The sequence below is a fragment of the Protomyctophum bolini genome, assembly GCF_963924005.1.
Source record: "Protomyctophum bolini genome assembly, chromosome: 19".
Classification (NCBI taxonomy): Eukaryota; Metazoa; Chordata; class Actinopteri; order Myctophiformes; family Myctophidae; genus Protomyctophum; species Protomyctophum bolini.
The window spans coordinates 10,284,975-10,310,698 of NC_137880.1; the positions used below are offsets into that span (position 1 = coordinate 10,284,975).

Below are 25,724 nucleotides of genomic sequence, written 5' to 3' on the forward strand. Positions count from 1 at the left end.
TGATGAGGCAGCCTGGCAGAGCCAAGCAGCGCGCAGACACTTTTAACACGCACTTGATCACGAATGGTGCCAGGTACCTGCACGCATTAATCATTCAATCATAAAGCCAGACAGGCATGCACCCCCCCAGAGACACAAATGTGCTTACACACACACACACACACACACACACACAGACACACACACACACACACACACACACACGCGCGCGCGCGTGCACGCCTGCAGTGTGCCACCTGACCTGCCAGTGTCTGTAGTACCGGGCACTCGGGCAGTCACCCCAGTCCATTGCGTTTAATGGGCCCGTGATGAACAGGTTGGGCCCTCGTAAATATGGCTTCGTTCAGCAGTCTCCCATCAACTATCCTCCATTTATCCTTCCGTCCCTCTATCACCCCCCCACACACACCCCTCCGTCCCACCCTTCCCAGGCCGTAGAATTAATGTGCACGTGCTATAAGTCTCCTGTTACAGGGAGACAACTTGGAGGTATACTACAGGAGAAGGGAAGGATGAGAGATGGGTGAGGCGAGGGAGCGATAGACAGAGTGCAGAGGAGAGGGAAGGGCTTAAGAGGAGAAGTGAAACTTTGGTCCAGTGATGGCAGCAGGCATAAAGTCCAGACCTGCTCCATAAAGCACGGAGGAGTGAAGGCCCCCCTGGGTGTTCTGCCAGTCAACCTTTTATCATGTTTCCTTTTGTTATTATCACAGGGAAAAGACTGTCAAAACGTTCCGCCTGAAGCCCTGTCATGGGATTTGAGTTTTGAGGTCTTCTGTTGGGAAGATTCGTATCAAATATTGATTTGAACTAGTCGACTAGCCCACTGGAATAACGTGCCATGCCTTACATTCAGCAGAGTTCGTGTTTTCTTTGACACTCATGACGCCAAATCGCCTCGGAACCCGTCAAGTGACGGGTTAAGATTTAACCCCGAAGGTCGCCTTTGTAGAGGCTTTATTTGTCACTCACTGATACAGGTACAGTGAAATTATCATGATGGCACTGGCAGAATGGCAGCACGCCCGGACCTTTCCTGGTGGCCTGCCGCCTATTGGCCTGCCTGCCTGTTTATTTTTTTCCTTTTTTTTCCTTTTTTATCATGGCGGCCCCCTACGGTCGCGGCCCACCGGGAATATGCCCGGTACGACCTGTGGCCAGTCCAGCCCTGGTTCGGGCAGAGTTTGAGAACTTTAGTTGGTGGAAGTCAGACGAACAGATGAACCCCAGCCTGGGTTCATCTGTCCTGTCTGTCTGTCTTGTCCTTTTCGCAGCACATCGTTCCCACATCTTGTCTCGACTCTCGACACGTGTGATCTTTAAGATTTCGTCAAGAGTTCTAGGCTGACATTTAGTCTCACCACACTTGTACACATTCTGAGGCATCGTGTTGACATTTTATTTCAAAACAACACGCACGCACGCACGCACGCACAACTGAAAGAGAGGTTTATTATTTGCCATTCATGGTCACCCACATTGAAAATGGATTATATATATTACATTCCGTATGTTAAGAATACATTTGCATACCGGTAGTTTAAGTTGCACTATGTCGTTTTGGGTATCAGTGGCCACAAATAAAAATGGTATAGCCAACATCTTTTGTTTTGCCTTCATTAAGCGAAATTCTCCCTGCTGAGTCACGCACGTGCCGTGACACTCTGTCATGGGTTTTACACAGACACTCGTGGGTCATTCTTTATACTGTACTGTAGATGCTTGAAGGCTGGTCCTTCTTTTCAAGGGCCATATGGCAGGTAGAGGCAGCGCTAGAATTATTAGCAGCGTGTAGTGCTTGGAAAGAAGATATTTTTACAAACTTTAATGGTTATTTTTTTTATGGCACGGTACCAGCAGGGGAAACGAGGACAAATCTTCCAGAAAAGGGCGGCATAAGGTTTCTGACTTATACAGTACTGTTCCTTCAAGGGATTGATTGTTCTTGTCGAGAGATGTTAACCGGCTACCATACGGTCATAAAACAAGTTAAGACACCCTGTAGGGCACCTTTAGAAAAGCTGTGTAGCGCGCCACTACCCTCTGTAAATTCATTTAGTTCTCTTCAGAAGAAGGGCCTTCTTCTTAGTTTCACCAGACGTTTCAGTTTCATAAATGATGTGTATATAAATATACTGTTTATATATATATATAAATATATATATATATATATATATATATATATATATATATATATATATATATATATATAAAATAAAATAAAAATATATATATACAGTCAAACTGTAAAAAAATAATATATATATATATATATATATATATATATATATATATATATATATTTATTTTTTTACAGTTTGACTGTTAAAATTGGGGACTCTCCGGCGGAGAGCCTTGACTGGCCATAGACTTTACATTGTGCACTCAATATCCCAGAAGCCCTAGCAAAAGCCAGTGTGACTGACGTTTCTTTCCGGTTACGTCATCCGAACGCGTCACCTGTCCCACTCTGTCCGAGGGAAAACCCTGTAAGTCTATTAAAAACGGCGATGAAAGGCCTGCGGGCTTGTGGCTCAGCGGTCCAGGCGCATTGGCCCCGTAGTCCGAGTCTGGCAAGTGTGCCGCGGGTTCGACTCCCGATCCCGACGACCTTTACTGCATGTCAAGGTCGTCGCATCTCTCTCCCCCATTTCCTGTCAGCCTACTGTCTGTCCCTTTATAAAAAATAGGTGAAAGCAAAAAAAAAAAAAAAACGGCGATGAAAACAACTCGTGATTGGGAGATAAAATGGTTTAGTATACGCACACGCAAATCTACAGTAAACAAGAAGAGTTCACATGCAGTGCTACGCATACACCGAATGAAGCTCCTGAAGATAATAACGTTTCCTTCCAAAGATCCAAATCCATAATGTATGCCGTTTGGCAGATCTATGCTCGCGTCCACCGTTTACTCGCTGCCCTTTCTAAATGTGTCAAGGAATATGGAAAGGTCAGCAGTGAGATGTGTTTCCCCCCCCCCCCCCCCCCGCCGCCCTCCATAGGGGTTCTAAAGCCCATGGCTGAGTATCTAACCCATTCTGACCTGAGATCAGATTCATACGAGGTTTCCACTGGACACACACTGGTCTGATTAACCCATTCTGACCTGAGATCAGATTCTAAAAATGTCAGTCGTTCTTCGATTTTTCAAAAATAGCTGACCTACAAGCTCGTAGCGCGCCACTCGGTGGCGCGCTATGAGCTTGTAGATCTGCTATTTTTCAATAGCTAAAGCATAACATGATGCTAACACCAGAATGGGTTCCCGTTCAGAATGGGCTAATGGTCTCGTTATTATTTCTGTAGCCAAACACCAGTCCTTTTTGACGCTGCCTTCCGCTCATTTATTCTTGTAACGTCATCTTAATGTTTCCGCGCGCGTGGAGAGCATGGAGTTGGAGTGTTCGGTGTTTTTCACCCTCGGTGCAGAAGTTGGCGTCGACAGTTACGAGTGCTTTTAATGGCTAGTAACTGGGAAATGTCCACATCATCAAACACCAAGGCTGTTGTCCTACAGCGTGCAAGGGCAACAATGTTGTTAAAGAAAATCAATTAGGAATGTTTATCGTCGCACATGTTCAGCTCCTGAAGTCGAATAAGCAGTTCATATATTTATTTTTTTACTTTTTTATTCAACCCCATAATGTAACTGAGAGTATTGTCATTTGAATGCGTTTGTAATGTTTATTAGGCTCCGTTAACGACCGCAGGCTATAACGCGATGGTCTCCCTTCAACTGTGTGGCTACAAAAATGTCTGGAATGTCCTCACGCAACACGAATTCACGCTAACCATAAATGTTAAATTGTTCACTAAGCTTTTCATTTGAATGCTTCCGCCAACACCGTCACCCAAGCGTGGAACCCCTTCCCTCAAAAAAAAAAGAAAGGCAGATCAGATAATTAAAAACAGGCCTGAAAATCCACCTTTCAGTAGGCCTAAGGGAGAGGAAATTATCACTTCTCCTTTTAGACACACACACACACACACACACACACACACACACACACACACACACACACACACACACACACACAGACTTTCCTTTTAGACCAAGTGTTTGACTGTGCTCTGTTCAACCAACCAATTGTAACTCCTGGCTCTCTCCTGCTCGTCCTCCTCCTCCTCCCAGGTGACCAACAAGGTGGAGCTGGAGCCCAGGCATTTTGTGGACTGGATGCGTCTGGAGCCTCAGTCCATGGTCTGGCTGCCCGTGCTGCACCGAGTGGCTGCGGCCGAGACGGCCAAGCACCAGGCCAAGTGTAACATCTGTAAAGAGTGTCCTATCGTTGGCTTCAGGTAAACACACGCACGCACGCACGCATAGAGAAAGATCAAGGGTTTCAGGATCAGAAAGACTTTGGCATTTACCTCTTTGCTGTTTGCCTTCGCGCAAATTCTGTCTACACGGAAACCAGCTGAGATGCAGAAACGTGTGGGTGTACACACACACACACACACACACACACACACACACACACACACAGTGTGTGCGTGTACACAGTGTGTGTGTGTGTAGTATTCTCTCTAGGTTGAGCGGAAAGGCCAGGGCAGCTCTGGAGGGCAGACATTTATCTAAATGTCAGCAACGGATAGGCCTCTGACTAAATACCATCAGGAGAATTACACATAGACATACATACGGTACACGTACACACACACACACACACACACATGCACATGCACACACACACACACACACACACACTAAGGCTGTATACCCTAGCCCTTATTTTAGGACTCGAACTTCGGCAGGAATTTCCCGAGTGAACACTCGGACCATTTGTTTCTAATTAATTAAAAAAATAACCGTCTCGATCAGAGTGCACAGCGCGTCTCCCCCACTCTTAGCTGCGCAGTTTACATCCAAAAGAATGTGTCACTCTCTCGGCTCTGCACTGCTGTATACTGCAGAAGTATATAGCACTTTCGGTTCTGTCGAGGGCAGCGCATAGGGTTGGGATTCTGAACCGGGTCCATTTCAGACCCGGTTCCGACATTGCGGATCCGGAGCCGGTTCCATCGTTTTTTTTATTAACGGTTCCCCAAACGGTTCTCATCAGTCGTCATTTAGCTCTGCTATGTCTGTGCAATGTGCATGCATGCAAGCAGAGCCTGGGGTGACGTCACCCCACCTACATGAGTGAGTGGGGTCGGGGAGGAGGATACACCCACTGTTCTGTGCATTCAGCGACCGCCGCCGAGCGAGTGGGACAAATATGTCGAAGAGATCTCCAAAGCGTGGTTAACAGAGAGGGAGATTACTCTGACTCTGAGGCTCAGGCTGAGCACGCAGGTGCAATAAATTCTACACTATAGTTCCCTGGCTGTTGCAACTTGTGCAGTTTTGCACCACGTCCACACTGAGGAAACATCTCAAAATCAATGTGCCTACACGAGTCCACAACTCACGAGAATAATCTACCGGTAGGCACATCGCGTCTGTGAGCCATGCGGAAAGCCGTGCCTGCACTCCCCGCAGCTCCACCACAGCGCAGATAGACACAGAGAGAGAGAGAGAGAGAGAGAAAACGAACCTTTTTCTCAAAGTGTGTGTGTGTGTGTGTGTGTGTGTGTGTGTGTGTGTGTGTGTGTGTGTGTGTGTGTGTGTGTGTGTGTGTGTGTGTGTGTGTGTGTGTGTGTGTGTGTGTGTGTGTGTGTGTTTTTGTTGTTGATTGGCTGCAGGGAGTGCAGGCCCATCACCAAATGAACGTGCACAGGGGATTTTGGAGAGGGACAGCACAAAGAGATAGACATAACTTCTGACAGGAATGCACTCATATCACATTCTCGCCGAGATATTGGCACCCTGATATGAGCAGTGTCGCTGTCCAGTGCTGAAAGACAAATTCTCAGCACTGGGCAGCAACAGAGAGCCAGAGAGGTACACACACACTCAAGTCATTCATTCTCTCACTTGCTCTCTCTCGCGCACGCACGTGCACACGCACACGCACATGCATATGCACATGCACACACACTCTACCAGACAATATACTGTATATGCACCATTTTACAATATTAAAACGACGCTAATCATAAGGCTGAATACAATGAAATTCAACGAGTGAATAAATCAAATCCACGTGATTTGCCTCAAAAAAGAGGCAGGGAATAATGGCATCACGGTATAAAGCGTGTGGAGTGATGTATGGGTGGTGGAGTTGTCTCCTCGCGGATCGCCCCATCTCGGGGAAAACACAGTCGGACGTTTGACGAAGCACGAGCCTCCACCGGCGATGTCAGTGATGGATGGATGGAGTGGAGAGAGAGAGAGAGAGAGAGAGAGAGAGAGAGAGAGAGAGAGAGAGAGAGAGAGGCGAGCGGGGATAGACGGCGCCGGTCCAACACAGAGAGAGAGAGAGAGGAGTGGGAGAAAGGCGGAGGGCGGGCAGGGAGGGGTTGAAATGCAGAGCAGGCACTCTGCGTGGTCTGGGGGCCGCGTAGCAACCCGCGGGGGCCCTCCCTCCCTCCCTCCCGCCCTCCCTCCCTCCCCCCCTCCCGCCCTCGTCAACCGGCACGACCGACTAATATGGATCCCGTCACGAGGAAGAGGCTGTTAATTACCGGATAAACTCATTAATTAACCCATTCAGGACGGGAACCCCTTTTTGGCGTTTTATGTTATACTAAGTAGCAGATCTACAAGATCATAGTGCGGCACCGAGTGCCTCGCTACGAGCTTGCAGATCTGCTATTTTTGAAAAATCCTGAGAATGTGGCGCAAATCTTTGAATATATATATTATTTAACAGCAAACGTTTTATATTTTTTATTTTTTTATATTTTTTATCCCACGATTTTGTAACCCATTTTTCACCCCTGTGTCAATCATCTAATGTGATCCTGGGCTCTACACACCCTCCACGACCCTCATGCTTCCTTCATGCCTGAGTGTCCAAGTTGCTCCTTTACACCTGACAGGGGGGGGGAGTTTCCCTGGTTGGACGTAGCGCGTGGAAGGAACACGTTATTCCAACCAGTTCCTTTCCCCTCCATCAGGCGCCCCGGCTGGCTAGGGGGAGGCAGTTTGAAGCAAACGTTTTTTAACTCGAATCTTTGCTTCGGGGGGGGGCCTGGAACTACATATTTTCAGATGGGGGGGACAAGTGCACAGATCAGACTGGGGGGTCTTTGACATGAAAAAGGTTGAGCACCACTGACATAGAAAACTGTTAGGATTTAGAATCATTTTTTTTAAAGAATCGAGCTCAGATAGGGCTTAATGGTTTAAAGGGAGTCGTGGCATTCTTTACTAATGTGAAGGTGAATCCGGGACCTCCCCCTCTCCCGTGTGTAGTAATATGCCGCGCGTCGGTGGGTAATGGTGCGTTTGACGTGGCAGTTGTAGTGTGCGATGTTGCGCCCCATGTGATGTATGGCTTCCCTCTCGGAACTCATCAGTCAGCTAACCTTGGGAGGGCTGGAGGGGAGGGAGAGAGAGAGAGAGAGAGAGAGAGAGATAAAATACATGAGCTATTGTACTTTGAATTCCTTATGTCTCAATTTAGCTGTTGAATGGCATCCTGCCTGGCTGCTGTTGGTTGTTTTGTTTTTGGGACACTGACAAACGGCTTTTGGCTGGGAAATGTATGTCTGTCAAGAATGTGTGTGCGTGGACAGTGAAAAATGTAGATTAGTCGTACTGTAAAGTGATGAGTGATATATGTACACACATACAGTACCAGTGGTGGATAAGTATACTGATCAAATGTTTTAACTAAGTAAAAGTATCAATACGGCAAGTATATGCCGTAGAAATACTAAATAATGTATATTATAATAATCAAAATGTACAAAAAGAACTATTAACCAACATGTTCAAGTAAATGTAGTGGAGTAGAAGTACAATAATGTGGATCTGAGATGCAGTGGTGCATTTACTTTCTTTCCACCACTGTACAATACATACTGTATATGCCTGCTGTGATGACAGAAGCTACACAGATTGAACCTCTCTCTCTCTCTCCCCTCCCCCCTCTAGGTATCGCAGTCTGAAGCATTTTAACTATGATGTGTGTCAGAACTGCTTCTTCTCCGGGCGGACGGCCAAGGGCCACAAGCTGAACTACCCCATGGTGGAGTACTGCACGCCGGTAAAACACACACACACACACACACACACACACACACACACACACACACACACACACACACACGTATCTGTGCTCAACACACTCACACTCTGCCCTCATCCATATTAATGAAGGTGCACACAGGCAAGCACACACACACACACACACACACACACACACAAACATATCGTGGTGGGTTTTGCTAATGCTTATCCCTATTTCTCATGTATAGGGCATACTCTCTCAACAGCAACAGTGTCTGGGTTCCCACACTCCTCCACCTTCCCTATTGTAATATTTGGTTTACGTATATACCGTATATCGGTATATATATGTCGGTGTGTAACGGTAACATAACTTGTGATGGGTCTTCGCTGTGTGAATGAATGCAGGTACCCTTTACTCAGTTTACTGTATATCGGTTGACGTTTGACTTGGCTTTGTCTGGCCTAGACCTGACTAGCATAAAAGAGAAAAGGTCTGAGTCAAACCATTAACACATACACACATTTCTATCACTGCCAACAGTGAGACAACAATGCCCTCCCCCTCCCGAGTCCCTACCACACACACACACACACACACACACACACACACACACACTCTGGGCTCCATTTTCATCACCGCTAAACCCCTTATCCCTAAACTTCTTTGCTTTTTTTTTTACTATTTTGAAAAACATTTTTGAATAATTCAACTAGCCAATCTACATTGACACGTTGTGAGCTTGTAGACTGGCCATTTTAACTATTGCAAAATAGTAAAAAAAAGGCAAAGAAGTTTAGGGATAAAGGGGTTTAGCGGTGACGAAAATGGATCTCTCTCTCTCTCTCTCTCTCTCTCTCTCTCTCGCTCTCTCTCTCTCTCTCTCTCTCCCCCCCCCCCCCCCTCCCTACCATATTGCTGATTTCCCTCACGGTCAACTCTCTCAGCAAGCCCCACGGCTTAAATTGGATTCACACGAGCAAACAGTGAAAGCCTTCACACCTCTTTGAGCTATTTATATGCAATGTCTGCCAGAAGGTATTATTTCACCTCTTTGCGATAGACAGTGGCGAATGCTTGAATTAAAAAGGGTGGTAGGTTGGGGTCTTAAATGAAACATGGCACACATACAGAGAGACAGACAAGCTACTTCATGTCAGACGCCAAAGAGTGCTTTCCTGTTTCTGTTCCCGTTTGTATTTTTGCTTTTTGATGTCACACAAAAAGTAAAAATGTTATTTAATTTTCAAATGCATTTAAGTTATGAACTTAAATAGAAATGCATTGGACATAAAAAAGACAATAACATTGTAATTCTAACTCATGAAGCCACTAATATAGGCTGAAGTAATTAAAGCGGGTCATGTTTGCATGTTTGTAACAGCTGAAATCAATAATATATCAGTATTTGGATATTGACCTGCGGGTTGCATTAAGTGAAGGTGCATGTGGCCCCTCAGAATCATCTTTCTTGTCACATCACAGTTTTACAAGTAAAAAAGTGGGTGAAATTGGTTTGTGTTTATAGTTCGTTTAATATTTTCCAAGAAAATTTAATTAAAGCCCACCCGCCACAGCTGTGACATTATGACGTTACCGGTGTTCCTGGCAAAGTTGCAGACAAGTCCGGAACGTGGGCGGTTCATTTGAGGACACAAAATACCCATTTTTTAAACTAAGGTGTTTTATTGTTATTTAGAGCTTGCTTCAAGAGATGTTCCTGATGTTCTCCCACACTCTCTGAGAGATTAAATGATCTCACTCACAGCACAAACTTTTACTGGCTTTTACAGTTTTAGTACCAACGCTGTCAGCCAAAAAATGACAGCATGATGACAATCTTGCTGTCTTTGCGAGGCCCTATTCACATTATATATATACAGTGTATATATATATATATATATATTGAGGAGTCAATTCTTTCTTCAATATCATCCGCCGAGCAACCGACATTCGTTTTATCGCTTCCCTTTTATTGTGTCTGCTTATTTTCTCAGAGTACAATACAATAATATTTAACATCCATCAAAAACAGAATTCTATTCCAGTTGTATGCCCGAACTGTATAAAGTGTATATTGAATAACGAACCATGGCAGATACTGCAAAACATAAACAGATGTATTTCCAAAATACATTTCCAAAAGAATATAACGGCCACCATGAGACTCATGAATGGTCATGTAATAACATCGTCTTTCTCTAATCGCCATTATGACCACAATATTGCTTTATTCTTTGTTTTGTTTTTATTCACTCTGAGTCGTGTTGAAAACACAGACATCACTGTAGTTATGTGTAAGTGTGTGTAGATTATTTCAACACTTTGAAAGAGTACAGAAATCTTTGGGGGGGCGCGAGTGTGCCCGTCGTTTGGTGGCTGACCTGTGGCTTAGCCAAAATGTCTACAGCATTAATAACATCGTAAGCTGTTATGTGGCTGTCAAGGACCCTGAAATTGATATGTAAATACACATCAATGGGGTAATGTGGCTACGGATCCCCATTTGAAAAGATGTGAGCTTGGAAAATATAAATTATTTAAGCCCTCATGTTGCTGGGGTGCCCAGTGGAACCCTCGCACGGACCCTTGGGGGGGGGGGGGGGGTCACCGGAACATATACTTTGAGAAGCACTGACATGCAGTATCCCCTCTCTCTCTCTCTCTCTCTCTCTCTCTCTCTCTCTCTCTCTCCTCTCTCTCTCTCTCTCTCTCTCTCTCTCTCTCTCTCTCTCTCTCTCTCTCTCTCTCCCTCTCTCTCTATTGATGTTGTCGTGCTCCCTCTCCCCTATATATAGTTGCTGTCGGTTCACTCAAGCTGCCATATTAAGTTCTCTGCGAACACTAATAAGGCATGTGTGAACTCATTAGAGTCTCTTCAATTAGCCACATCTGTCAGCTCTGAGAAAACAACCCCGCATTTCACTGATTCATTCCTCTTGTTGGAGTTCTCTCTCTCTCTCTCTCTCTCTCTCTCTCTCTCTCTCTCTTTCTCTCTTCAGACCACTGTGATAATTAGTTTTTTGCCATGAAAGCAGAAACCACCAGGAAAATGTACTTTGCTAATTGTCTCATTAGCAAAACATGCGCTTTGTTTTGGCACAAAATGCACTGAAATTGTGTTACACAGGGGAAAAAAGTGTACTCGTATAGTATTATGAATGCTCTCTCCCCCCCCCCCTCCCCTCCCCTCCCTCCCTCTCTCTCTCTCAAAACCGTGACACAGACGACATCGGGAGAGGACATGCGGGACTTCACCAAGGTGCTGAAGAACAAGTTCCGCTCCAAGAAGTACTTTGCCAAACACCCTCGCCTGGGCTACCTGCCCGTCCAGACGGTGCTGGAGGGAGACAACATGGAGACGTAAGCATAGCATTCATGCACACTCGGGTCGGGCCTAAAGAGGTCGTATAACCGCGTCGGTATACGTTATGCTTTCAGAAAAGGTCTCAGCGGCGCGATGGGCCAGTCCGATGTTCATTTGATTTAAATAAATGTCACACGCCGCGGTTCTGCGTCGCATGCAGTGTCGACTGGACGATCAGTGGCCTGGCGTCGGGGGAGATCTCATCCACGTCCGTTCCTCTCCACACACACACACACCATATGAGGAACGTCATGTGTTTATTGACCTGTCTACCCAGTGTTTACTGGTGCCAGTCCCCAGACCATAGATCTCCACCAGCCCCCATGGTGACAAGCCCTGATTTATACCTCTGTTCTGGCCATAAATCACCCGGAGGAACGCCGTTTAACTGGCCAAACATTATGCAGATCATTCATACCCACCCCCCCCAAGCAGGCAGGGAGAAGTCACGTGCGTACGTACGTGCGTGCGTGCGTGTGCGCGCGTTCTCGGTTATGCTAACCCAGTGGTTTTCAACCTTTTTCATGTCAAGGCGCATTATTTATTCAGCATTTGATGACATTTAGCCTCTCAGACCCAACACTAAAGAATAATGTGTTATCGTTGACACACAATGCCATATGCTGATGATGAAATAACAATTCTTCTATACATTCCCTAATTGTGTAGACTTGCAGGTGTTTAACAATGATGTAACTCTTGAGAGTGTTAAATGAAACCGTACGGGTCCATTTGGTTTCAATAGATGTGTGTCTACATGTATAAGGATCCATTTGGTTACCGACTCATCATGTAGCTGGGGACCACCTGGAACCCCCACAAGGACCACTGGTGGTCCCCGGACCACTGGTTGAAAACCACTGAGACTTCTGTGGCCCTGTTTCTTTGTTGTCTGTCTGTCTGTATGCAACACCCGGGAATCGAGCCTGTGTTGAAATCTTAACCACTAAAGGGGCATTGTGGTCCATTATATTTATTGAGTGCATTTGGTGCCTGTTGCCATCTATCAGTTCTTCCTGCTTTCCCCTCTCTTTGTATATGAACCAAGTGACCCCCCAGGGAGCGACGTAGGTGCATGTATGTATGAGTCTATGGGCTGTATTTTGCGTGTCTTAAGTACCAGGTCTTATTCCCTAACTTGAGTAAACTAAAGACCTGGAGGCGTGATCAATGCTCTTTGGCCACTCAGAATAGCCAAATGGCATTGACCACGCCTCCAGGTCTTTAGTTTACTCAAGTTAGGGAATAAGACCTGGTACTTAAGACACGCAAAATACAGCCCTTTGTCTCCTATTCCCTCAAAGGGCTGCCACGCCGCAGATGGATTGCGCTCGGCTATAGTCATCCCATCGCGTTCCGCGGCGCTCCTCCTCTTCCTTCCCACCTCGGTGGGGTCCTCTCTCCTCCTCTTCCCTCCCACCTCGGTGGGTCCTCTCTCCTCCTCTTCCCTCCCACCTCGGTGGGTCCTCTCTCCTCCTCTTCCCTCCCACCTCGGTGGGTCCCTCTCTCCTCCTCTTCCCTCCCACCTCGGTGGGTCCTCTCTCCTCCTCTTCCCTCCCACCTCGGTGGGTCCTCTCTCCTCCTCTTCCCTCCCACCTCGGTGGGTCCTCTCTCCTCCTCTTCCCTCCCACCTCGGTGGGTCCTCTCTCCTCCTCTTCCCTCCCACCTCGGTGGGTCCCTCTCTCCTCCTCTTCCCTCCCACCTCGGTGGGTCCTCTCTCCTCCTCTTCCCTCCCACCTCGGTGGGTCCCCTCTCCTCCTCTTCCCTCCCACCTCGGTGGGTCCCTCTCTCCTCCTCTTCCCTCCCACCTCGGTGGGTCCTCTCTCCTCCTCTTCCCTCCCACCTCGGTGGGTCCTCTCTCCTCCTCTTCCCTCCCACCTCGGTGGGTCCTCTCTCCAATTCCAGCCCCTTGAAAAATTACTCCTGCAATGCTGTCTGCCTGATAAATGCCTCTTAAAAGGCAGAGAAAATTGTGGCGAATCGTGGAAATCCTTAAAGCGTGGCAGGAGGAAATGGAGACCTGGAGAAATATAGGACTATTTTACCCTTAAAGAAGTCGGAGTATGCGGTTCTTTCTTCTTTCTAAATCCGTGAACTCAAACTATAGGTCAGTCTGTGACGATCTGCTGAGCTCCTGGTGCCACTGGATACAGAATCCATTCAATTATCATATTTATGGCACACCCTAACCCTCTGTTGCAGAGCTGAGCAGTAAATCTGAAGTCAGACTAATAGTTGGCTTACGAGGCTATAGCTTCAGACAGAGTCTCCTACAGTAGGTGGTCTCTTTCCTATTTGAAAAGAGAAGGGATTGCTATAGCTTGCAAATATTACCGAAGCTGGTCAACATTATGAATGTTGTGATAACACAATAAACACATATATATATATTTTGTGCCACGATGCCTGTTATCATTGCTCCTTTGACCGGTTTCTAATGGGTGTCCAGTTTAGAGTAATAGGCCAGTGGTTCTCAACCAGTGATCCGTTGACCACCGGTGGTCCTTGAGGGGGTTCCAGGTGGTCCCCAGCTAAATGACGCAGAGTTATTGGTATTTGGTTTTTACGCTCTCAAGAGTTAAATTATTGTTAAACATCTGCATTACTACGAGAAGAAGTCATCTCTCCAATGGTGCCACATCAATACAGCATGGAATTGTGGACACAATCTTATCCACCGATAACACAATGTTCTTTAGTTTGCGGGGTCTGAAAGGCTCAACAAAATGGTGGTCCGTATAGCTCAATTGCTGAATAAATAACCTTGATATGAAAAGGATGGAAAACCAACGTACAGGACTGGAGATAGTACGTTCAACACTTTTGACCAGCATCAGAAAAAGGTTCATAGGTAGTCAGAACGGCAATACTATGATCCGTGCATAAGAATATTCCTACTGTGTTTTGTTGGAAATTAGTAATTGGTGCCGATGTGTGCGCACTTATTTTTCTATGGTAAATTCGTAATTTGAAATGACTTCATGTTGAACGTATCCTGCTTTAGTCTTTAGTCACACTAGCTTTGACAGAGAAGACAAGTTGTCATTTGCGAAATGTGAAAATGGGGGAAAATAGAGCGCTCACTGTATAATTATTTCACTCACCCACTCACTCACTCTGATCATTCCTTTCATCGTTCTGCCACCTCTTGTTTTAAGTGCGTGTCATCATAGGATTTCAGAGTTGCCATTTTGAAATACTTAGTGGTGGGAAAGAGTAGAGTCGAGCGTCTTTGTTTCGAAAACCTCTCTAGAGATATAAAATAACACCCGTGTGATTTTATATGTGGTCGGCCCGGTTCCGGTGAGCCGCCCTGTGTCCGAAACGGTCGAGAAAGGACAGAGTTACCATGTGGGGGTCCCGAGGGGTCCCTCTACTGTACTGTACTGTACTGTCACACTGTGCGAGTGCGTGTGCATGTTAGGCTGCACAACAGTGACACTTGGTTGTGAAAACCAACCAAATGCTATTTCGTGCTCGGACACAGCCAGGGACACACACACATAGCTGTCTGTAGGAGTGGGTGCACCACTCAAAAAGAGAAATGGGGAAAGAACATATCAGATGGAATGAGGCAGCAGGGTTTCATAAGGTACTGTAAGGCAAGCCAATGCCAGCAGCAATAACGCTATATACTGTAGACTGTGTTTCTGAGGCCAGTTGGCACAAGTCTCCACTATCCCTCCATCATTTGAGAAAGACTCCACAAATGGAAATGCCCTTCTCCTTGGATCTGAGAAGCAGCATGTTGTTGTGGTTCTGTCTCTTATAGGCAAGATAGATGTGTTGCCATTTGTTTCATGTTGGCTATAGGCATTAAATCTATGGCCAGGACATTGTTCTCTGTTCTATACCAAGTGCTACCAAAGTGACCCGTCAATGTCTAATATGTCCGGTTGTTTGTTTTGTTTTTTTAACCGAGTCAGCCTGCGTCGGCTTCTTTGGGTAATCCCATTTAAATGGATGGACGCAAAATGAACGATGAAATATTGTTTCATTTGTTTTGATAGATGAATGGATCAAACGGATCAGTCCTCGTGTCATCTAAGGCTAAATCGCTGTGGCCGTCGGGGGCTTTTATGGGATTAATCAGCTAGAGTGATGATCTATTGAAAGGACCGCGTCTTGAAACTCTCCAGCCGTATATTATAGTCTGATTGTATCCCGGGGCTGCTTTTTGGCCCGTGGCAAAATGTGAACGTATACCGTATAGCTCTGCTCGGGTGTGTTGCTGTCCATCACTGGCTCCAGGAAAGCCTTCATCTGACTGCACTCTCTCCACAACAGTTAGACATTTGTCAGACCCAAAGCTCCCAAGGTCTCTCTGCCTTCCGACTCTCTCCTCGCTCTCTCTACTTGATGTCCATGCGTTCTTTTATGTTTCTCTTGACATGGTTCATTTCTCGCAGCCCTCTCTGCCGCAGCGCAGCCTCATAACTTTGTTCTCTGACTCTTTGCCTCATGTCTTACTCTTCCCCCTATATTCCCCCTGACGGTTCCCTTTGATGTTCACACAAGATTGCACCCGTCTGTAATTCAACACACCTGTTTTGGTTTGCCGTGGTGGCAAAAGGGTCTCAGAGAGAGAGAGAGAACTGAGAGAAAAACAAACACAATGTACGTTCCTTTAACTCTTCCGGTGGTCCCATGTGGCCACAGATGGTAGTTAACTTGTGCCGCCAGTTAACTCTTTCACATCCGGTTTCCCGGCTCGCAGACCTCCATTGTAAGAAACATATGGCTTATGTTAGCATTATCTATAGCACTCTCAATCTACAGGACATCTCGTTAGTTGGCAGCGGGTTGGTGTAGAGGGAAACTACGAGATAGTTGGCAGTGGAAGAATTAACCCATTCTGACCTGAGATCAGATTCTAAAAATGTCTGTTTGAAAATGCCCAGTTTTCTGAAAAAGCTGTTTCTATGTCAGTCGTTCTTCGATTTTTTGTTGTTTTTGACAGATTTTAGTTTTAGTCTTTGGAATGAAATTTAATGTAGTTTCAGTCATCTGTGTAGGAGAAGGAGGGAGACCAGCACACTGCCACTCTTTTTGTATTTAATGTCAATAATGCACAGTTTTAGTATTTCGACCTTCATCGAAAGACGGAAACGGTGCACTTTGGCATTCAATAAAAAGCTCTTGAAGCAGCAAGTGGCAGTGTGCCGGTCTCCCTCCTTCTCCTACACGTCTGCTGCGTTGTCGCCTACGCACCTGCTGTTAAGTTATACGTCTTTGAGTGTGCCGAAGTCTTCTCTTCAATAGTTTCAGTCATCTGAAATGTTTTAGTGTTAGTCTAGTTTCAGTCGACTAAATATATCATAAGATTTCCGTCGACTAAATCTACAGTCGATTTAGTCGACTAAAATATACTTTGGCGGGGCCTTGATGCCGTCGTAATGGCTGTTTTTACACTGGCCGAAAAATATTGTCGGTGTTTTATTTTTATTTTATTTTTTTCCTCTGTGAAAAAAGGTAGTCGACGAACATTTTCCGTCATAGTTTGAATCCCTCTCTCAGCTGTCCTCCGTTCGTCCTCAGTTCCTCTTCTGTTATCCACTCTCACCATCCGCCTCCGCACAGGAAAACAACAAGACGTCTGTTCTATTTTTACCATCTGTTAATTCGCTGCACCGAACTCTTTAAAAGCTTACATGCAAATTGTATCTTAGCTCCACGCCTCTTAACACACACAGTTACTATAGCAGTAATCAGTGTGGAAACTACAAAGGCACAATGCCTCTGGCATTTCAGTGGGTCATCATTGATTATGTCGAAATAACTTAATGAGTGGTAAAGAGATGTATATGTCTTCATGCACATCTCATTAATATGGATAAGGATACTGGAAGTGAGTTGTATCGTGATGGGCTATTTTGGGACAACCCGCAGGGATGCAATGGAGGGGAAAAAAGCAGGACTTATTTAAAGACGGCAGCTTACTCGGTATATGCTGGAGTTGTTGCCAGTCTAATTCAGCAAAAATAAAACCGTCTGTGCTGGGAAATGCTTTCCAGTATAGCATCCACAATCCATACACGCTTATTCTCAACCTCAATACTTCTTCAGGAATTGAGTGAGGTTTTCCTCCCGGAGACGCAGACGCTCATCAGCACAGCCTCCAGTGGCATTGTTGTTTTTTTATGTGCCCTGCTCTCTGACCGCGTCGAGTCCAGCCATTCCGTTGCTGTGTGGGATGGCCCATTGTCCATGTCCCCGTGCCTCCCTCCTGTGTGTTTGACCGGTTGGTGTGAACCAACGTGACCCTAAAACATTGGTTCTCAAAGTGGGGCCCGGGGGACCCCTTTAGGGGTACCTCCAGGGGGTGCCTGTAGCTAAAATAGACCAGGAACCAAATGGACCCGTTAGGTTCCATGTGTACACTCTCAGAGAGTTAAATTAACAGTGATTTTACATATAATAAATCGGGGTCCCAGAGATAGAAATGCCATTAAATCAGGGTACCGTATAGCGTAATGCATGTGAGGGGGGTCCTCGGCCTAATGTCGATTTGGGGGGGCGGGGGGGGTCCTTGACATTAAAACGTTTGAGAACCACGTGACCCTAAAAGATGTGATCTGGTATACCTTCCCCTCCCCATCCCCATCCCTCCTCCTCCCCCAACTTCCGTTTCTCTTACAGTCCCGTCACCCTCATCAGCATGTGTCCGGAGCAGTACGAGTGAGTATCGACGACACCCATCAACCCCCCATCCCCCCCCCACCCCCACCTCCTCCTCCTCCTCCTCCCTCCACCCTGCCTGGAATGCCCTCCCCCCCCCATCACATCCTTTCCTGCACCAAAAATCACTCTCCTACCCCCCCACCCCTCCCCCACCCCCACTAAACCGATCGATAGACCGCCATATTCACACGACGGCGGCGGCCGTTTGGCCTCCTCCAGGACGTCGTGCTTTGAAGCGCGACGTGGTGTGAATATGGCCGCTGTAGTGTTTTGCATGTTGCCTGCCCCCGCCGTTCCAACAGCACGGGGAAAGTGTCGACCGACCGACACTCACTCACTCACTCGCTCGCTCAGTCCATACCCCATACCTCACTCACACCACGGCCTCCTCACAGCAGCACCTCTCCTCCTCCTCCTCCTCCTCCTAACCCCCCCCCCAGCGTCGTCTGACCTTTCATCCAAACAGCAGCTGACCAGAAACCACCATCCAGCCGCTACGCTATACGTATATAGATCGCTCTCTGTAGGATCATCCAACCTGTACCCTTAGATTGCTTTTTTTTTTTTCTTTCTTTAATTGGGCTGCCTGTGGGATTATTGTGCGTGTGCGTGTGTGTGTGTGCGTGGTTGAGTGCGTGGTTGAGTGTGTGTGCGTGGTTGTGTGTGTGTGTGTGGTTGAGTGTGTGGTTGAGTGTGTGTGTGTGTGGTTGAGTGTGTGGTTGAGTGTGTGGTTGAGTGTGTGGTTGAGTGTGTGTGTGTGTGTGTGTGTGTGGTTGAGTGTGTGGTTGAGTGTGTGTGTGTGGTTGAGTGCGTGGTTGAGTGTGTGGTTGAGTGTGTGTGCGTGGTTGAGTGTGTGTGTGGTTGAGTGTGTGGTTGAGTGTGTGGTTGAGTGTGTGTGTGTGGTTGAGTGCATGGTTGAGTGTGTGGTTGAGTGCGTGGTTGAGTGCGTGGTTGAGTGTGTGGTTGAGTGCGTGTGTGTGTGAGTGCGTGGTTGAGTGTGTGGTTGAGTGCGTGTGTGTGTGAGTGCGTGGTTGAGTGTGTGTGCGTGGTTGAGTGCGTGGTTGAGTGTGTGGTTGAGTGCGTGTGTGTGGTTGAGTGTGTGTTGGGTCACGAGCGCATGTCCACTGCATGTCTCTCTCTCTCTCTCTCTCTCTCATCCATCTCCATTGCTCCGTTCATTTCCAGGCTGCCCCGCCCCCAGTCACCCCAGCTCTCTCACGACGACACCCATTCCAGGATAGAGCAGTATGCCAGCAGGTACGGCCGCCATCCATCCATCACACACCGAACGCCTCCGTCTCCGTCCCTCCGTTGATGGCAACGAGCATAACCGCCGTATACATGAGAACACATGGGGCCTCGGCGTGGACGCGTTCAAAGCGGGAGCGGCCGAGTCTCATTATGAAGATATTATTGACCCGAATGAAGGAAAACAAAGACACCTGCTATTTTGAAAAATGATTGTGAATCGTTTTTGTCCTGAACGAAAACCGTACGCTGGCGAAATACTAATGCTTTTGAGCAGAGAATTCTTGGTATTACGTTGTGTTGTTATGCAGACACTTTTCCACCCTTAACATTTATATTTCTTGTTTTTGTTTTGTGTATTATACTGAATGATGTAGTGCTAGCAAGTCTTATAGCAGCCCCACTGCTGTCTGTATATTACCCGGACGCAGAGAGCCTTCATCATTAATGCATTCCTGACAGGGTGCTGGCCTCTCCGGCCTCTAGCCTCCCTTCAGTCACACACCATTAACCTCCAGTTAGCTCTTTGTTACCCTAATCCTTTATCTTTAACCGCTCTGGAGAGACTCTTAACATATAGTCTCACACACGCGTGTACACACACACACACACACACACACACACACACACACACACACACACACGTACTGTACACTCCATGTGACCTTTTATTTAAATCTCGCGGCGTACATTGAGGGACCTGATTGCTGCTGCTGCCACCAAATGACAACAGAACAAAAGCAATTGTTAAAAACAAATGCAGTTAAATGCGGCATCATTAAAAATCAAGTTCTCAATGGCAGCAGTTTAAAGCGGAAATTTTGTCCATTTCACAAACAGTGTTTTCATGTCACTTGGTATCCCGCCGTGGTCTAATTTATGAGCCGCGGGGGGGGGGGGGGGGGGGGACATGCGTGTCGTGTTCCTTTTTGGTTTAATCCTACCGGGCGAAGCCTCCATTATGGAGCCCTAGTAAATAAACGCTTTGATCTGGAGAGCCCAATCTAATTATCACGGCTGCTTTGTCTGGATCAACGGCCAGTAATCCACTGTGTTCTCCCACCGGCCTACACACACACACACACACACACACACACACACACACACACACACACACACACACACACACTGGCTCACATCTAGCGCATGAGTTCCTGTTGTGCAAAATATACTGCACAACACAATAATGATCACATGGTTGTCGTTAGCAGTCGTTAACAGACACACACACGCACACGCACGTACGCACGCACATAATTGCCTATCTTCAGGGTGGTGCCCTGTCATTTGGTATAGTAACAAGCTTCTGTGAATGCCCGAGTAGATTGGCCCCCATAATGCACTGCATGACGTCCTTTCAGTCGTGTTCCAATCCGCGGGTCGTTGAATTGAACACATCATCGGGAAAGCTGCTCCCCCCCAAAAAACCCTATCATCTCTCAAATGACAGCCTGTCGTCTCTCTTGATTGGTTGACGACACAGAATTAATTTGTGTGTGGTTGTGTGTGTGTGTGTGTGTGCGTGCGTGCGTGTGTGTGTGTGTGCGTGTGGTTGTGTGGTTGTGTGTGTGTCTGTCTGTGACAGCTTAACTTGTCATTGATCAGTGGACATTCTGCGGTGGTCTAATGAGTGACATCATGTTTCCCAGGTTGGCCCAGATGGAGCGCTCCAACGGTTCTCTGCCCACCGACAGCAGCTCAGCCACAGGAAGCATGTAAGTCACCGCATGGAATATAAATACCCATATCCACAAACATGGAATATAAATACCCATATCCACAAACAAATGGCATTTCATTTATACTGACACATACGTCCATGGAAAGACGGATAAATACTAAATGGCAACTTTTATGTGTGATAAATGCAACTCATTGAGTTGCAAGGAGTTGCATTGGTGTGGTTTACCTTAAAAACTATTCTGTCCCGACCCGACCCTTTGGTGTGGTTTGAGCTTAACGCCACAAATATAAAAGATATAATGATAGGATTCCGCGGATAATAGTTTGGCGAAGCTGGAGCGATATGATTAACTCGACTGTATTACGTTTCAAGATCTCTCTAAGCTTGGGGAGTTTCTCCGTGAAAGCCAAGACTTTCGAGGATAAATACAGATGATCTGTATAATAGCTACTTTGGCTATCCTCTCGCATCAGTTCCTAATCTGTTCGGTATTCCGGCTTCGGTAATCAATAAAGACGTGATCTCATGCTATACTGTAGATGTCGCATTCACACAGATTTAGAGACGTCTGTGTTTTTTATGCTGCGTTTATGACTCAAAATAAAGGTTTGAGAGCCATGGGGAACAGATGAACAGTGGCAGAGCTATGGATACAGCTGAAGAGATGGAGCAAGAGAGAGATCAGTGAGGGTAGAGCGACAGAAGAGGGAGACGGAGGGTACAGGCAGGACAATTTGACATGGTTGAATCAAGAGCGAAGCGCGGGACGGAAATGGATTAAAGTGCCAACAGTGAAAAGAAAGAGCCTTCGGCCTCAGTGCTGATAACGACCAGGGCTGAAAGTGATGAGCATAGGGTGAACATTAAAGGGACGAAATGTCAAGGGTGAGGACTGAGAGCAGAGCTGATGAAAAGCATGAAGGAAGTGCTGAACTTCCTTATTTATTTTTCCCTCTCTTTGTATGCGTGCACGACGTGCCTGCGTTTCCGTGACAAGCTGTTAACAGTTGGAAAAGGCATGCTTGTTCCCGTCCCAAACTGAGATCCTAATCACAGGAATGAGTTCTCTACTATCAAACACCCTTAGAGATCACACACACACATGCGCACGCGCGCGCGCGCACACACACACACACACACACACACACACACACACACATTCGCACACATGCTACCCTGCCCTACAAAAGCCAGAGTGCAGTAACTACATTTTTGGTCGAAATTGAGTTATAACAAAAACGTGACTCCTCTTGGTGTCTGTTTTGTCTTGTGACAAAGTTTCAGAGTTTCATTTTGTTTTGTTTTCAGAGAAAAGGCCTTGTACAAATTGCAGTAACTACAAAACCATAATAATATAAGCATCATAATGTGCGACAGTATGACTGAGAAAGAGAGAAGAATACAATGTTCCAAAATAGCTTTCAATGTCATATTTTCACTATCATATTAACTGAATAAAAAAGAAAAAGTCCCAGTCCAAGAAGTAGAATGCACAAGAAGAGAGTGATTTAATCCCACATGAAAAGAAAGAAACAGTGAACGTTAAGCCAACAGTTTTTTTTTAAATACAGCGACAGTATTCGATTGAAGACTTCTACATGCTAACTGGCAAAGAAAACTGCTTCGATTATACACTAAGTCAGACTTTAGGATTACCCACTTATTTACTACAAAAGTATTTAATATGGCCCTTTATAGATTCCATGGTCGGATGCTGGGGCATATTTTTGCAAACCCGTTTGACGACTCAAACTGTCAAATCATGGCTGCACAGCACACGCCATCAACAGGAAACTTTTTTAAATAATCACTTTTACAAGATTTTCGGCATGGCATGCATTTAGATCAATCAACATACCTGTGTTGGTTTAACTTGTGAAATTAAAACATACAACATACAACGGTTGGGAGCGGATGATATCGTTAAGTCATACAGTAGACAGTAGTCATGGTTTTGTAGTCATCAAGCCGGAAACCGTCTAAACCAGAACATCCTTTCCCTCAAACCGAAAGAATAATTCCTTCCCAATAAAAGCCTTGATGTGGCGTAGTGCGAGTCACGCTTTTATTGGGAAGGTGTATTATTCTTCCGGTTTGAGGGTGTCCCAGATTGAACATGACGTAACGATACCATCCGCTCTCGACCGGATCACACGGCAATTTAGTAACACAGAGGTGGAAAGCCTGGTGACGCGAGGTTATACAATTATTGTTGGTGCTCATAAACTAGCCTTTACACTGGCAGATTTGTGTCTACAAACTACAAAATCCAAACTTGACTACTGGTGTTTTTCTCACCTTAATTGGTAGCTCGAACACACAGATGCTTGCCAGATCTGACCACCCATCTCTGGCCCATAAACCAATGCAGAAATACACACTGTGTGGGCTATTAACACAGTGGCCATTTTACTCTCGCGTTAACATAGTCGGGGGGGAGACTCGGGGTCTGAATGGTTGACTTAAACACAAAATGACTGCCGTGTGAATTACGGTCAGTAGATGAGACTGAGAGTGGAACGACATAGACGGTGATTGTGCAGGACACCGATAGATCTGTTTCTCTCGACTCTTAAGTAATGCAGGGAGAGGAGACATTATCCCTACTCCACCTGGCTCTCTCTCTCTCTCTCTCTCTCTCTCTGTCTGGGCTACAGCTCATTTTGTGCTCACTTGAGAGGAAAAGCCATTATCTAGCTCCTGAGAAACACCGACCACACACACACACACACACACACACGAGTCACGACACAAACCTATATTTCCGGGCAATAATGAGGTGAGGAAGATGATGGAGCAGTGAAGGCTAATGGGAAGAAGAGCAAAGCTGTGGTGACCAGATGCAGTCTTGTGGAGAACTACAGCTCCTTGTCCTTTCACTCTAATTGCTCATTATATTAGCATCTCATTTGACTTACTTAGTAACAACTCTTCATGCGTATTCTGTCGCTATACGTAGATACAGCAGAGTAGGTTACTTAATTAAGTTGTACTTTATTTATTCCCCTGGGGAAATGTGTTCCATGTACAGTATTTACCCTACCAGCCGCTGAGCAACTTTCTTTATTTTTGAAGTGGTGCAAACCAAGTGAGTATATGTGTGTGGGTGGGTGCCTGCCTGCCTGGCTGGCTGGCTGAGTAGGTATAGGTAGAGCACGAAAACAGCATGGTTGTTTTTCACCACCTGTGCGTGCGTGCGCACACAAACACACATACACACACACACACACACACACACACACACACGCACATATTAACTGTATATATGGTGATTTCAGGTGTGCCAGTACAGTACAGTGACAGTACAGTACAGTAGAGGGACCCCCACACGGTAACTCTGTCATTTCTCAACCGCTTCGGACGCACCCAGGGTGCCGTAATCGGGCCGGTACCCTGGGTGCGTTCCTGTGGGTCTGGAACTCCACCCCCCCGGGAACCCCCACACGGAGTTGCACCACTGCATCACACGGGTGTGATTATTTTCTTTTTTTAAAGAATTATATTTGGGCTTTCATGCCTTTATTTATAGGACAGAGAGAGAGAAAGAGAGATGGGGAGTGACAAGCAGCAAAGGACATCAGGATTTGGAATACCTTTGGATTTTTGACAGGGCGGTGGGGACAAAAATGGCTACGTATATATAATTTAAGTTTTATCACAGAGTCTAAAGGGAGATGGTAGGGGCCCCGGGGGCCTGCCATTCTGTGTCGTAGGCTCAATATGTCCGTTTGTCTGCACCTCCCCTTCACAGAGGAGACCTTGGCAGTAATGTTGAAGGCTGTTTTGTAATCCTCTAGGCGAGAGATGTTTTCATGATCCTCACGGATGCCCACCTTCCATCCGTTTTCAGACGGCGTGTTTCTAATGTAAAGTGTTGACAACTACAGTTCTTTAATTAGCCCCTGCAACACTTGTTATAATCAGCACAAGGCCCTCTGTCTGGATTATTAAACAAAATGTTTAAACAGGATTTTCTGTTTAGAGTGCCATTGTCTAATTAAATGCGGTGGTTTGGGGTTTGCGATTACATTTTCCTGTGTATTAAATGCCTTTTCCGCTGATGAATGAGCATAAATGGCCTCTAAAACTCTCCGTCCCAAAAGAATTATGCTGAAACTGGTGAATGGTACGTGCGTGTGTGTGCGTGTGTGTGTGTGTGTGTGTGTGTGTGTGTGTGTGTGTGTGTGTGTGTGTGTGTGTGTGTGTGTGTGTGTGTGTGTGTGTGTGTGTGTGTGTGTGTGTGTGTGTGTGTGTGTGTGTGTGTGTGTGTGTGTGTGTGTGTGTGTGTGTGTGTGTGTGTGTGTGTGTGTGTGTGTGTGTGTGTGTGTGTGTGTGTGTGTGTGCGTGCGTGCGTGTGTGTCAATTGTTTTTTAAATAAAGGCAGTGGATCGCACACACCAAGACTGCAGTTCAAACAGTTTATTTCATATTTGAACAATTGAGGACAAACGTTTCGGCTATCCAGCCTCCATCAGTGTTCACAGTGGCTGGATAGCCGAAATCTGCTGTATTACACATCGTATTTATGCCAAAACAAAACAACGCTGTCCTTATTGGCCGATAACGTATAATCTGAGTGTAATTCCAACGAGAGGAGTAACATTTGGACGCCCAGGTGAAAAGAGCCATGTTATTGTTCCGAACACTAATTCGTCCAACTTAGCTCTATGACCCGCCGCCCT

The 25,724-nt window shown here is 46.2% G+C and overlaps 1 protein-coding gene across 7 annotated transcripts in view; it reads left to right on the top strand.

The window, feature by feature from the left end:
• The window catches only part of utrn (utrophin), a 254,571-nt gene that overhangs the window by 208,467 nt on the left and 20,380 nt on the right, over window positions 1-25,724 (top strand). For all 7 annotated transcript variants that reach the window (XM_080791556.1, XM_080791561.1, XM_080791557.1 and 4 more), the window contains 6 exons: window positions 4,135-4,301; window positions 7,987-8,098; window positions 11,289-11,425; window positions 18,069-18,107; window positions 19,296-19,367; window positions 21,008-21,073. In XM_080791556.1, coding sequence (XP_080647682.1) covers window positions 4,135-4,301; window positions 7,987-8,098; window positions 11,289-11,425; window positions 18,069-18,107; window positions 19,296-19,367; window positions 21,008-21,073 — 593 coding nt within the window. The remainder of the gene's footprint in view (window positions 1-4,134; window positions 4,302-7,986; window positions 8,099-11,288; window positions 11,426-18,068; window positions 18,108-19,295; window positions 19,368-21,007; window positions 21,074-25,724) is intronic.